Here is a 12,927-nt window from a genome sequence, read left to right on the forward strand (position 1 = left end):
CCTAATTCTGTTCAAATACCCTCCCCCCTCCCACGTTCAGGATGTTCCAAGAGGAAGCCACCCAGAGAAGCAGAAATGTCAACTCCCTTTTCCCCCCAGGCTGCCCATGACATTGATCTCCATCTTCTGTCCCTCCACGTCTGTGCTCAGGCCCTGGCTGACTTCCCAGCCTGGGGTGGCCCAAGTGATGGGTGGGGGGTGGGACCCTCCCTTCCCCTCGTGGGGCTCTCCACAAGCTGGAGCTCATTCCTCTTGCCCCTTGTTTTCGCTCTCCTACCCTTGGATTTTTACTCACTCCTTGTACTTCCCCCACACCCAGCTGACGTGAAGACGCAAAGCCCAGAAGAAAGAGCATCTTAGAAAAGATGATCACAACTGCTGCAGCCTGTGTCTCTCCCCAAGTTCTTGGACAGGTATCCCTAAAGTTGAGGTATGCAAAGAATGGGAATGGGGCCCACCTGTCCCAGACTGCCCCACTTCCCATCTGGTGTCACAGCCCTCAAGAGGGAGTTAGGTTAGACGAGGGACGGTCAGGACGCTGGCCACAGTCAATGAGTCGCAGAGCTGTGGCACCACCCCTCACTGCGGAGCCAGCAGGGGAAGTAAGGGTGTTGGGCAGCCTCTTCTGAATAGACACCGATTTCCTCCGCATAAATGAGGACTTTCTATAGTGCCATACCTTCTCTTAGCATGTTTTATTATAATGATGCTTAGCCTGTGAGTTCCTTGGGGGTAAGGACTACCCTTTTCTTGGCATGTCTAATATCTAGCATTCATACCAAGGAGGTGTTCAATAAATGCTTGTGGAAGGGAGGAACAATCAACGCACCACACAAGTAGGCTCCGGGGTTCCGGGGTGCGGGTTCGGTGTGTGATCGCGGCACCCACGTGGAGGCTGCGGCCACCGGGTCTGTAGGATTCCATCAGAGTCCGTGAAAGCCCAGCTCTGCGTCGGAGCTCCCCGCTCTAGAAGAGTGGGACTCAGAGAGAAGCTCGGTGGGAAAAGCTGGGCCTAGGGACGGCCCAGGGCTGCCCAGCAGGGGGCAGTCACCACCAGCTGAGTCCTGCTCAGGGTTCAGGAACCATCCTTCCCGACTCCCACCCCGGCCCATCTGCCACCACCGTGTACCCCAGAGGGGCGATCTGAGCTTTGAGTTCAGGAGCCTGTATCTAGTATGACAACAATGATGACCCCAGGCACCAACACGCATCCCCTCCCCAGCAGCCGGGCGGTGGGCTCAGCCTGCCGCCTCAGTCTCCCCCCCGCCGGCCCCTTCCCCCTCCTCTTCGTGCTCGCCGTTCTGGAGCCTGCGCACGATGCGGGTGAGGTCCAGGCTCCGTGTCAGCGTGTCCAGAAGCATCTGGTCCTTCTGGACGCCCTCGATGAACTCCTCCAGGGAGAGTTCCCCTGGGGCAGAGAGAAAGGGAGTCACGGGGAGGAGGTGCTCACGTCTCCCTGGCAGCGTTGTACGGGGGCCCAGAGCTGGAGTCTTGCGAGGGGGACAGAGCCAAATGCTAGGGGAAGTGGCTGCGAGGGGAGCAGCCAGAGACCACAGTCCGGTCCAGGGGGCCCTATAATCCAACCCTTGTGGCTGGGGCAGGGGCGGCTGGAGGATGTGGCCTCCCTCTCCCCTCCCGCCCCTCTGCCCTGCCCGCCCCCTTCCGGGCCTCCTCACCATCCCCATTGACATCAATCTTGGAGAACACTGTATTGGTGAACTCTTCTGCACTCATGGTCGTGTCGCTGCAGGGGTTAATGGCTCGGATGGCCTGGGGAGAAAAAGAAGTGAGGGGGCCCGTCCCGGTTCTGTCTCCGCGGTACCCGAGCAACAGAGTGGGCACTGGAGGCAACGCGGGGATTTAGGAGTTTGCCTCTTGGTACAGATGGAGGAAACAGAGACCCAGAGAGTGGATGGCACGTGGCCCGGGTCAGGCAGCTGGTCAGGGCCACAGCTGCTCCTCACCCCCACCCCCAGACCCTCAGTCCCAAGCCTGTCCCGTTGTGAGATTGCGGTTCCGCCTGCTGAAGTCCCAACTCGCCGTCCCTCGGGCGGTCTGCTCCGGGGGCGGGCCGCCCAGGGCGCGGCCCCGCCCTCGCCCCCGCCCCCGCCCCGGGCCCGGCCCTCTGCACCTGGAGTTACCCGGATGATGGTGAGCAGCTCGTCCCTGTCGATGCATCCGTTGCCATCGACGTCGTAGAGCTTGAAGTACCAGCGCAGCTTCTGTTCCACCTTCCCCTTGAGGACCAGGCTGAGCGCCGCCACGTACTCCATGAAGTCGATGTAGCCGTCCTGGGCGAGAGAGGCGGCCGCCTTGAGCCCGCTCCCCGGAGGCCCGAGGAGAGGCCGAGCCGCCCGCGCCCCGCGCCCTTCCTGCCGGGGTCCGCCCCGTCTGTCCCCGACCCCTGCGCAGCCCACCCCGCCTGCCCCAGAGGCTGCCCCGCCAGCTCCCGTAAACCAGCCCCCAGGGGGTGTCCACGGTGCTGCCGCCTCTTCACTGGCATTTCGGTGCCGGCGGTCACTGGCTGCTCCCATGTGATTCTCAAGCCTGAGCCCCTTCCGGCAGCAGGAAGGTGTGTGTAGGCGGGGGAAGAGAAAGCGAACCCCCAGGGAAAGGGGGCGTGGTTCGGCTGAGTTTTTCAGAGCTGGGGAGAGGGCAGGAGGTAGATGCGGAGGCAAGGAGCACCTTTGTCAGTCTTCCCTTCGTTCTTTGAATTTTACTGAGCACCTACTACGCGCTGTGATAGAGGCTTCAGAACCCAGTAAGACATGAACCGGCTCCCGATGGGAGCGCAGTGTTGGGGGCTCCGGTTTGAATCCTGGCTTCACCCCTCTCAAAGCTGTGGAATCTGGGACCAAGGACCCGCTGTCTCTGTAAGTTCCTCATCTGTAATATTATAATAGTACCTGCCTCTGTGGGACCGTGGAGGGATGAAACGAGTTTATGTAACTAAAGCAGGCAACACTGCCTGGCATATAGTAAGCGCTCGGTAAACGTTTGCTAATCCCGTCACTACCCTTACTGTGGTTCTTTTTACAAAGAGGTCACGATGCCATCACGATGTAATGGCAACACATCTGGACAGGACATTATGGAACAAGAACACACAACTCTGCTTGGGCAAGGGCCAGAGGAGAGGCTTGGGAGGCTTGCCCGGGAAAGGTGATGTCCTCTTGAGTGTCAGAGGGGTTGACCGTAGGAGAGGGGGGCACAAGACATGCCTGCAGGATATTTCTCCAGGGTCCCCCCGGATTTCACAGGCCGCACCAGTGGGGTCAGGGAAGCACAGAACATAGGCCTGCCTCTGCCCATCTCACCGGCAAGCCCAGTGAGGCTGGGAGAGGGAAGCCTGTGTTTTGCAGAAAGACTGAGCATAGGACTCGGAGTGTGTGAACTGGGAATCCAGCCTCTGTTCCTCCATTTATTCACAGCCCTGACTCTGGAACCAGGAAGTTACCCAGAGGCACATTTGGGGTCAGCGGGAAGAACTCTAACAGGCAGATTTGCCCATGGTGGACAGGGCCAGCCTCGTGCAGTAATGAGCTCCCTGTCACTGAAAGTGAGCAAGTAGAGGCTGGAGCACTGTTATTAAAGATGTGGCAGAGGCTGGGCAGGATGGCCTCTGAGATCTCCTGGCCCAGTGTCAGGCCTGGGCCTCAGGTGAGGCCTTGATGAGCCGGAGCTCACTGTGGAGCCCCACGGTGGATGTCGTGATCACCGTGAACATTTGCCTGGTGCTTCTCTGGGTTGCTAGGCTTTCACATACGCCTTGGCTCATCCCATTTTTGCCCACCCCACCCCCCCCAGGGGTGTCCTCAGAACAGAGCAAGCAAACCCCCCCATGCCACAACGCTCAGAGAAGCAAGCAAACAGCCAAGGAGGTTTCCTCTGGGCAAGAGGACACGGGGTGAGGATACTTCCGCTTTTCATTTTTTATCTCTCTGGATTGTGGGAAATGCTCACAATGAGCTGTACAAAATTACTTCCACAATTTTTTTTGAGTGGCTAAAAAGAGGCAATGGAAAAGGATGGGAAAACAGTATGGAGGTTCCTCAAAAAGTTAAAAACAGAACTACCCTACAACCCAGCAATTGCACCACTCGGTATTTACCCAAGGGATATGGGGGTGCTGATTTGAAGGGGCACATGCACCCCGATGTTTATAGCAGCGCTATCAGTAATAGCCAAGGTATGGAAAGAGCCCAAGTGTCCATCGACAGATGAACAGATAAAGAAGATGTGGTATATATATACAATGGAGCATTACTCGGCAATCAAAAAGAATGAAATCTTGCCATTTGCAACTACGCGGATGGACCTGGAGGGTATGACGCTAAGCGAAATTAGAGAAAGATAAATATCATATGACTTCACTCATATGTGGAATTTAAGAGACAAAACAGATGAACATTAGGGAAGGGAAACAAAAATAATATAAAAACAGGGAGGGAGATAAAACAGAAGAGACTCTTAAATACAGAGGACAAATAGAGGGGTGCTGGAGGGGTTGTGGGTGGGGGGATGGGCTACATGGGTAAAGGGCATTAAGGAACACACTTGTGGGGTGTTATATGCAGGGGATTAATCACTGGAACCTGCTGTTGAAATCATTATTGAGCTATTTGCTAACGAACTTGGATGTAAATTAAAAAAATAAATTAATCGATTAATTAATTAAATTTAAAAAATAAAATAAACATTGGGAAAGAGAAAGAAAAGTATGGGCTCTTGTGCCAGAAAGATAATGGCCATCTTAGGAGAGGTGTGGCCTTGAACAAGCACAGGGCCTCTCTCAGTCTCCGGTCCTCCCCCTGAAGCTGAATGCCCACTTTTCAAGACTGTGTTTGGGGTGAGATTCAGTAATGATACTACAGTCATACTAACTTCTTTCTAGTGCCTCTCGTGCCGAGTATTTTCATTTGCTTTACTCATTTAATCTCACCACCATCCCGAGAGGTGGGATTTTTGTCCCCGTCTCCAGACGAAAGCTAAAGTTGAGAGGAGGGGTTAGACCAACAACCGATGAATGGCCAGACTTTGCCTAGAAACCGGGCCTCCTAAATCCTACCCGGCGCTCAGACGCAGGAGTGAAGACTTACATCGATTTGTGTGCACCTGCCTGAGTGCCAGGAGCGGCCAAGCCCAGGCAAAACTTTGAAGTAAGCCAAGTACCTGTTTATCCCCAGGATCACACTCCCCACTCACACTGCTGCACCCCCCAGCCTCCCCCCCGCCCTGGAACAGAACGCTGGGCCATAACTGCCGTCTACTCAGGGGCTGGCAAACTTTTTCTATAGAGGACCAGATAGCAAATAGTTCAGCTTGGGCAGTATGTAAACAAGTGGGTGTGGTGCGTTCTAATAAAACCTCACTTAAAAAAATAGGACCACAGGTCATCGTTTGCACACCCCTGTTTAACTTAGCGCACACCCTGGTGTCCCATCTCGGAGCCAGTCTGCTCTGTGCTCATGACAATGGGTAGGAGGCGGTATTGCCCAAAGTGTGGTTTACACCGTTGGTGTGTGCAAAGCCCTTTAGATGTTACAGAGATACTCTTCATTTTAATAATTATGTATTTAAATGAATGTGTATTGTAAAATACGTAATTAGCCCATAGAACTCATGATTGCTCATCGATCCATTCATTCGTATAACAAATATTTGTTCAGCCCCTACGATGGTCCAGGCACTGCTCTAGATGCTGGAGATACGGAAATGAGTCTGCCAGACAAAAATCCCCGCCCTCATGGAGCTCACACTCCAGGAGGGGAGACACAACAAACATAGTGGCCGCGTGTTGTTCAGTATCAGTTGTCAGAAGATGAGGTACGCTCTGGGGGGCGGGGGAGGGAAGGTGGGACAGGAAATGCAGGGGTAGGGGCTAGTCCTGGTGAAAGAGGGTTTCAATCAGGAAATCAGCGCAAGCGTCAGTGGCAAGGAGACATGTGAGCAGAGACTTGTAGCAGGGAAAGGTGTGAGCCAAGCAGAATTCTGGAGGACAAGGGTCCCGGGCATCACAAAGGCCCCGAGGCGAAGGTGTGCCCGGCGCAATCAAGGAAGTCAGGTTGGGGACAGTGGAGGTGGTGCTTGCAAAATACAAGGTTGATGGGTTGTCCCTCCCTGGTGTCATATATGTGATTTTCGGGCGTCCCTTTGGAGATGTGTCTTGACCCAAAGGGTTTCCTTACAGGTGAGAAGCTGAGATACCTCGGTGTGTTTAGGTGTCAGGTGTTGAGGCTCAACCACTGACCCTTCTCCCTCCTGTTCAGGAATTATTCCTTCTCCTGGAGCATTTGGGGTGGGGGGGGCGTCCAGCATGCTGATGCCATCCCTTCTGGTCTCCATGCCACAAGCTCCAGTGCTCCGCTCCCCCACGCCCCCTTCAGGAAAGCCAGTGGGCACCTTGAGGTTGGGACTCAAAGCCCATAATCTGCTTTGTCCCCTTAACCCTAAATATTAGTGAGTTTTAAATAGCCTCTGAGCCCCAGCTGTCCTTAGAAGCCCCGTCCGCAGTGATGTTTGGACCCTCTGGGCAGCGATGGGGGCTGGGAAAGCTCTGGGCAGCCTCCCCCGGCTTGCAGTGGGCACATGGCAGGGTGACATCACCTCCTCATGCTTCCAGGTGAGCGCCGGGGGGGTGGGGCCCAGCCAGGGTGGGGAGCCGGGTTTGTAGCCTTGGGTTCCCCTCCCGCTGCATCTTGACTCAGTTGCTCCAAATAAACGGAAGATTTGCTCTTGGCACCAACAACTACCTTAACCCATGCTCTCAATCTCCGTGGCAGATGTAGGGCAAGGAGCAGAGCGTGGGGGGTAGATCTTGGGCGCGAGGCCACCCAGCTGATGAGAGCTAAGGGCCCTAACTCACTGTACCCAGCACCCCCCCTCTAGCTGATTAGGAGTCCCAGTGATTACTCGGGGAGATGACAGTTCGACCACCGTGCAGACCTTCGGACCGACTTGAGAGAAGGTGAGCTGAGGTCATTGGGCATTTTGGAGTTGGGAGCAGTCTGGACGTCCCAGCTACCAGGCAGCCTTGTCTGTCCCCAGAGCACCGGGAGTGACCCATGTAACATGGGCCTGCCTGTGCCAGGCTAGCCAGGGCTACAGACTTATCACCCTGCTCTCCCCTCTCCCCTCCTCCTCCTCCTGCACCCCGCGAGCATCCAAGGGCCTGGGCAAAAGTGCCAGGTATAGCACCCAGCACTCAGTAAGTGCCCAACAGCTGTCTTGTAAGTGTTCCCACTCTGTTTGGAGTAAACCGAGAGGAAGCCATTAGACTGGGCCTCTGGGTACACTAACCCGTGGACCCCTCTGTCTTCCCCTGGAAAAGTGAGGGCACGGACAGGCTCTGGTTCATTTCTGAACCCCCAGTGCCTGATCACAGTAGGTGCTCAGTGAACATTAGATCCACGGACTCCCCAACACAGCCCCAGATACACAGAGAAGCGCGCCCCCTCCTCCGGGAGACGCCACTGTTCTGGCACCTGCCCCTCGCAGCCCCGCACTGGCCGGGCCTCCCGGGGCGGCCCTCCAGCGCCCACCCACCCCACCCCAGGCCTCCCTGCTCACTTTGTTGAAGTCAAAGGTCTCAAACATCTGCTCCACATACTGGCTGGTGGACGGGCTCAGGTTCTTGAGGCCGAAGAACTGGCGGAACTCGTAGAGGGTGAGCTGGCCGGAGGGGCACTCGGTCATGAACTTCTTGTACCACTGGTGGCACTCGGTGCTGCTCAGCTCCTCCACCGACTTACCGTCCATCACGTTGCCCATCTCCCAGGCCCCACCTGTGGCCGGCACCCAAGGTGGATGGATCCTGCTCCCCGCTGCCCCTGCACAAGGGAGGCTCGGCTTTCTAACAGCGGGCCCTCAACGCTCACAGCCCGGAGTGGTGCAGAGCTGAGCGAAGAAGGTCTGACGAATCAGCACAGGAGGAGGTGAGCAGAGAGACAAAGGTAATGGGGGGCTGTGCAACCCCACGGCCAAGTGCAGGAGGAGCCAGAGAAGTGGTGTTAAGTCCCCACTAAACCCTTGTGGCCAATGGGGACTGCTCCTAGGAAAGAAGAGTGAAAATAGAACAAAGCTTAGGGAAGCAGAGGCCCAGGATTACAGCCTTGAGCTGATAGGTGAGAGGATTTTCTTACCCGTTTTGTAATCTCGTTATCCCTTCTTACCAGGGCCGAATAGGTGGCTGTTCTGATCCTGTGACCTCCATTCCCTTCTTCTCCTGTTTTCAGTGGGCTCTCAATGTTTTTGGTTCCTGCCCTCCGACATGGAATTGAGGTACATCTGAGATAGAGCTGGTGCCTCTTCCAGAGCTGGACCAACTGTGGGCTTTTGACAGGACTGCTGTGTACGGTTATACATGGTGTGCACTGCACTTGACCATCACAACTGAGGGCTTCCAGTCACACCGTAGGTAGTTAATGTATAAGCACGCCTGAATCATGCAGAGTTTGTGGGCTTCCAAGATGAGTCCTGAGTAGCTAGAGGGAACCCCCTCCTCCATTAAAGTGTACAAGTTCATGTAGCCATGTAGACACACACACTCACTGGTCCTCTTCTGACCACATTCTTACATTCCCAGAGACTGTATCTCTCTCATCCCAGGAGGCTTGAATTCAACCTTCCATCTGACTCCACACCTGACACCATCCCCTCCCACAGACATGGGGATAGGGGACATTGAGCGTGTGCCTTATGGCCTGGGGTGTGTGTGTGTGTGTGTGTGTGTGTGTGTGTGTGTGTGAGGGCACCACCACACAGGTGCATGGTGAACTGCTACTGCTGATCCTGGAAAGTTCCTAGACCAAGCCTAGGGGCCCGTCTGTGACAAAGGTTGTCCCTGTCACACGACACTGCTGTGTACATGATACCTGTAACTAAAAGGAAACAACCAAAATGTGAACAGGGCTCTTTCTGGGTCATGACATCACCAGCGATAGTATAATCTTTGCTTTTTTTTTAATGTTTATTTATTTTTGAGAGAGAGGAAGACAGCATGAGCACGAGAGGAGCAGAGAGAGGAGGAGACACAGAATCGGAAGCAGGCTCTGGGCTCCGAGCTGTCAGCACAGAGCCTGACGCGGGGCTCGAACTCACGAACCGTGAGATCATGACCCGAGCCAAAGTCCGATGCTTAACCGACTGGGCCACCCAGGCACCCCTAATCTTTGCTTTTTAAAACTTACCTGTATTTTTTAAATGATTCACAGTGAACACATACTGCTCACAAAAACAGAGGTCAGCTGTTTTTGAGCAAGAAACCAAACAAGACTTTTTGCTTCTCCTTTACCTAAAGAGGTGAATGCAGGGCACACTGGGCAAGTGGCCGCTGGGGGCCGCCCGGCACATGGCTTGGATACGGGGCGGAGAAGCTCCTCCAGTGAACTTGGGGCCCAGGCTCACGTCCTTGTCTTCGGAGTCCTCTCGGCTTTGGGGTTTGGACTGAAGGAGTCGAGGGTGAGGTGGCAGCTTATCTTTCCAACGCTCCTGATTTATATCCTCCCCACTCTTCCCACGTGAGCACAGACACACCCTCCTCCGAGAACCTTTCCGAATCTCAGCAGAATTCATTTTTCTTGCCTCGGCGCACCATTGGTTTTTTTGATGTGTTATAGTAGCTTTCTAGGCAGCTTAAACACTACCACAGAGTCCGTAGCTTCAAACTCTACACGTTTAGGGGCGCCTGGGGGGCTCAGTCGTTAAGCGTCCGACTTCGGCTCGGGTCATGATCTCACAGTTCGTGGGTTCGAGCCCCGTGTCGGGCTCTGTGCTGACAGCTCGGAGCCTGGAGCCGGCTTCGGATTCTGTGTCTCCCTCTCTCTCTGCCCCTCCCCCGCTCACACTCTGCCTCTCTAGCTCAAAAATAAACATTTTTAAAAATTAAAAAAAAATCCTACATGTTTATTATCACACAGTTTCTGTGGGCCAGGAGTCTGGCTCTGTGCTTTCACTGGGTCCTCTGCCCCAGGTCCCAAAGGGCTGTGAGCATGGTGTCATCTGGGGTGCGTTCACATCTGGAGGCTTGACTGGGGAAGAATCCACTTCTGCCTCATTCAGCATGTTGGCAGAATTCATTTCCTGGGTATAGGACTGAGGGCCCTGGCTTCTTGCTAGACATTATCTGGAGCCCACTCTCAGTTACCAGAGGCTGTCTGCAGTTTCTAGGACTTTCCAAAGTTCCTTATTACACGGGCTCCTCAGTGTGGCTGCTTATTTCATCAAGCCAGCAAGGAGAATCTCTCTCCAATTTGCTAAAATGGAAGCTTATATCGTGTAACTAACCAAGGAAATGCCATCCTGTTACCTTTGCCACATTCCGTGGGTTAGTGGTGAGTCACAGATCTCAGCCACGCTCAGAGGAGGATTGTGCCAAGGCGGGTACAGCAGGAGGTGGAAGTCATAGGGGTCACCACATCTAGGACAATGTTCATCGTTCTTTATTATTATTATTATTATTAAACATTTATTTATTTTTGAGAGACGAAGAGAGACAGAGCAAGAGTAGAGGAGGGGCAGAGAGAGGGAGACAGAATCAGAAGCAGACTCCAGGCTCCGAGCTGGCACTACAGAGCCCGACGCGGGGCTCGAACTTACGGGACTCGATCTCACGAACTGCGAGATCATGATCTAAGCTGAAGTCGGACACTTAACTGACTGAGCCAGTCAGTTAAGACGCCCCAACAATGTTCACACTTCTATTATAACATACATAAGTTTCATTGATTTCTCAAATTATACGCAGCTGTTTATTGTCAGCCTGTCGTCAGGAACTCGGGGTGGAGGCCTCTGTGTTATTCGTCTCTCGCACCCTCCCAGCACCTAGTGCCAAAGATTCCACATGGTCATGCGCTGGTTATCCCGTTGGCCCCCTCCCCACCCATTCTCCACCTTCCTCTGTGTGCTCTGAGCACCAGGAGGCTGACCCCTGTGGACTGGATCACTCAGGCTCCCCGGGGCCTCTGGCTTCTGGCAGTTCATCCCCTGGGAAGCAGTGGAAGGAGACTGGCTGGTAGGAAAAGAGAAGAGTCTGGGCGTTTGCTCCCCACCCTCCCTGCTGGGTCATAGTTTGGGCCCTAATTCCTTCTACCCTCAGCCACAGCTCCCACGAAAGCCCTCTCTCAGCTGCGGTGACAAAGCCACCTCCCTGTACCTCTCAGGCTTAGAAGTAGGAAGGGCTTGCCTCTGTGGCCACTCTGGCCATGTCACCAGCCCTCAACTGTGCCCACTTCTTTGTAAACATGCTCCTCAGTACCTTTGTGAAGGTAACGCTTGACTGACAGACTTGAGCCCAATAAAACATTGAGTGAGTGCGGGGCGCCTGGGTGACCCAGTGTGTTAAGCGTCTGACTTCGGCTCAGGTCATGATCTCACGGTTCGTGGGTTCGAGCCCCGCATCGGGCTCTGTGCTGACAGCTCGGAACCCGGAGCCTGCTTCGGATTCTGTGTCTCCCTCTCTTTCTGCCACTCCCCAACTTGTGCGCTCTCTCGCTCTCTCTCAAAAATAAAAACATTTAAAAAATTAAAAAATAAATAAAACACTGAGTGAGTGAATGCGTGCATGCATGACCGAAGGAAGAATTCAGTGAGGCTAGAGTAGGGTGGAGCTGTCATCCAATGTCTACTGTGTTCAAGGCAGCACGCTAAGCTTGTGGAATCGGCTTACGATAGCCCTGTGGGGTGGTATTATTTCCATGTGACACGAGAGGAAGTGGGGACAGAAAAGTCATTGTGAGGTCCACAGAAATTCCAAGTGGTGGTACCAGAGTTATCTACCTCATCACCAGGCTTTTGGCTTAAGCCTTTAAATCTCGAGGGTCCAGCCGGAGGGTCCCTCGAGCCCCTACTCCAGCATCTTCCCTGTGGCCCTTCTGCCTGGAAAATTCCAGCGACGGTGAGCTCAATCCCTTTGGAGGTGGCCCAGACCCAGGATGGGAATGGAATCTCCCAGCCTCCCAATCCCAGAGCCCAGCTTCTCCCTCTTCCATGGCCTCTCTCAGTCCTGCTCTCCATTCTTCTCCCAGACATGGATGGCCAAGTCAGAGAGGGTTGGGATCCACACCAAGAAAGGTATGGAGGAAGCGGGTGGACAGCTCGTGTGGTGGGACACATCAGAGAGAGGCCGTGTGGCTTCCCCAGGCTGCTCTGTCTGTAGGAATCCCTCCTGGGATAGATCGCCATATACCAGCGTGAGAGGATCTACCTGGCTGAACGGTACCGAGGAGAGGGAGCGTGTGGGGCAGGTGTGCAGAGGTGGAAGCTAGGCTGGGAAGAGATGCGAGGGGCAGCAATCCCAGGCCCGACTGGTTCCCCTCCAGAGCTGCCCGACCCCCACTCTCCACCTCCGCAGAAACAGAACGGAGCTCTGAGTGCCAGGTCTTTGCCTCCTGGGACTATCCCACCCACACCGATGCGGGACTTGGGCCAGCTTCTTTAAAGGTTCCTGGAAGCTTCCATCAAGGCTGCTCTACCAAGGTGAACCTCAAGGGGGAGACCATTCTCCAAGGGAGAGGAGAAGGTGTCAGTTGGGGGAGTGAAAATACCGGGCCCCCACCCCCACCCCCATCCCTCCCCTCAAGGTTCTCAGGTCTGGGAGGGCAGAGATGGTTGCAGCCTAAGGACCCAGTCTTTGGATGTTCAGCAAGGGTCTGTTGGATGATTGGACATGGAACTTTTGGTTACACATAGACTGAAAAATTTATCTCTGCTTTTCAAAATCCAGCTAAAATGGCAATAACATTTTTTATTTTTATTTTTATTTTTTAGTGTTTATTTATTTTTGAGAGCGAAAAACAGAGTGTGAGTAGGAGAGGGGCAGAGAGAGAGGGAGACACAGAATCCGAAGCAGGCTCCGGGCTCTGAGCCATCAGCACAGAGCCTGCCGCGGGGCTCGAACTCACAAATCGTGAGATCATGACCTGAGCCGAA

At 54.3% G+C, this 12,927-nt stretch overlaps 1 protein-coding gene and 1 long non-coding RNA gene across 2 annotated transcripts; one reads left to right on the top strand and one right to left on the bottom strand.

The window, feature by feature from the left end:
• Window positions 1-268: 268 nt before the first annotated feature.
• GUCA1A (guanylate cyclase activator 1A) lies at window positions 269-8,041 on the bottom strand. The gene is made up of 4 exons (XM_019457125.2): window positions 7,570-8,041; window positions 2,142-2,291; window positions 1,677-1,770; window positions 269-1,408 (listed from the first exon to the last, which is right to left on the bottom strand). The coding sequence occupies exons 1-4, from the start codon at window positions 7,768-7,770 to the stop codon at window positions 1,239-1,241; spliced, it is 615 nt and encodes a 204-aa protein (XP_019312670.1). The 5' UTR covers window positions 7,771-8,041; the 3' UTR covers window positions 269-1,238.
• Window positions 2,285-6,253, top strand: LOC128777734 (uncharacterized). The gene is made up of 3 exons (XR_008423081.1): window positions 2,285-2,873; window positions 3,042-5,159; window positions 5,670-6,253. It is a non-coding gene; the product is annotated as an uncharacterized LOC128777734 (long non-coding RNA).
• Window positions 8,042-12,927: the final 4,886 nt, after the last annotated feature.

Source organism: Panthera pardus, unplaced genomic scaffold (genome assembly GCF_024362965.1).
Source record: "Panthera pardus isolate Hobbes unplaced genomic scaffold, ASM2436296v1 HiC_scaffold_17, whole genome shotgun sequence".
In the NCBI taxonomy this organism is placed as follows: Eukaryota; Metazoa; Chordata; class Mammalia; order Carnivora; family Felidae; genus Panthera; species Panthera pardus.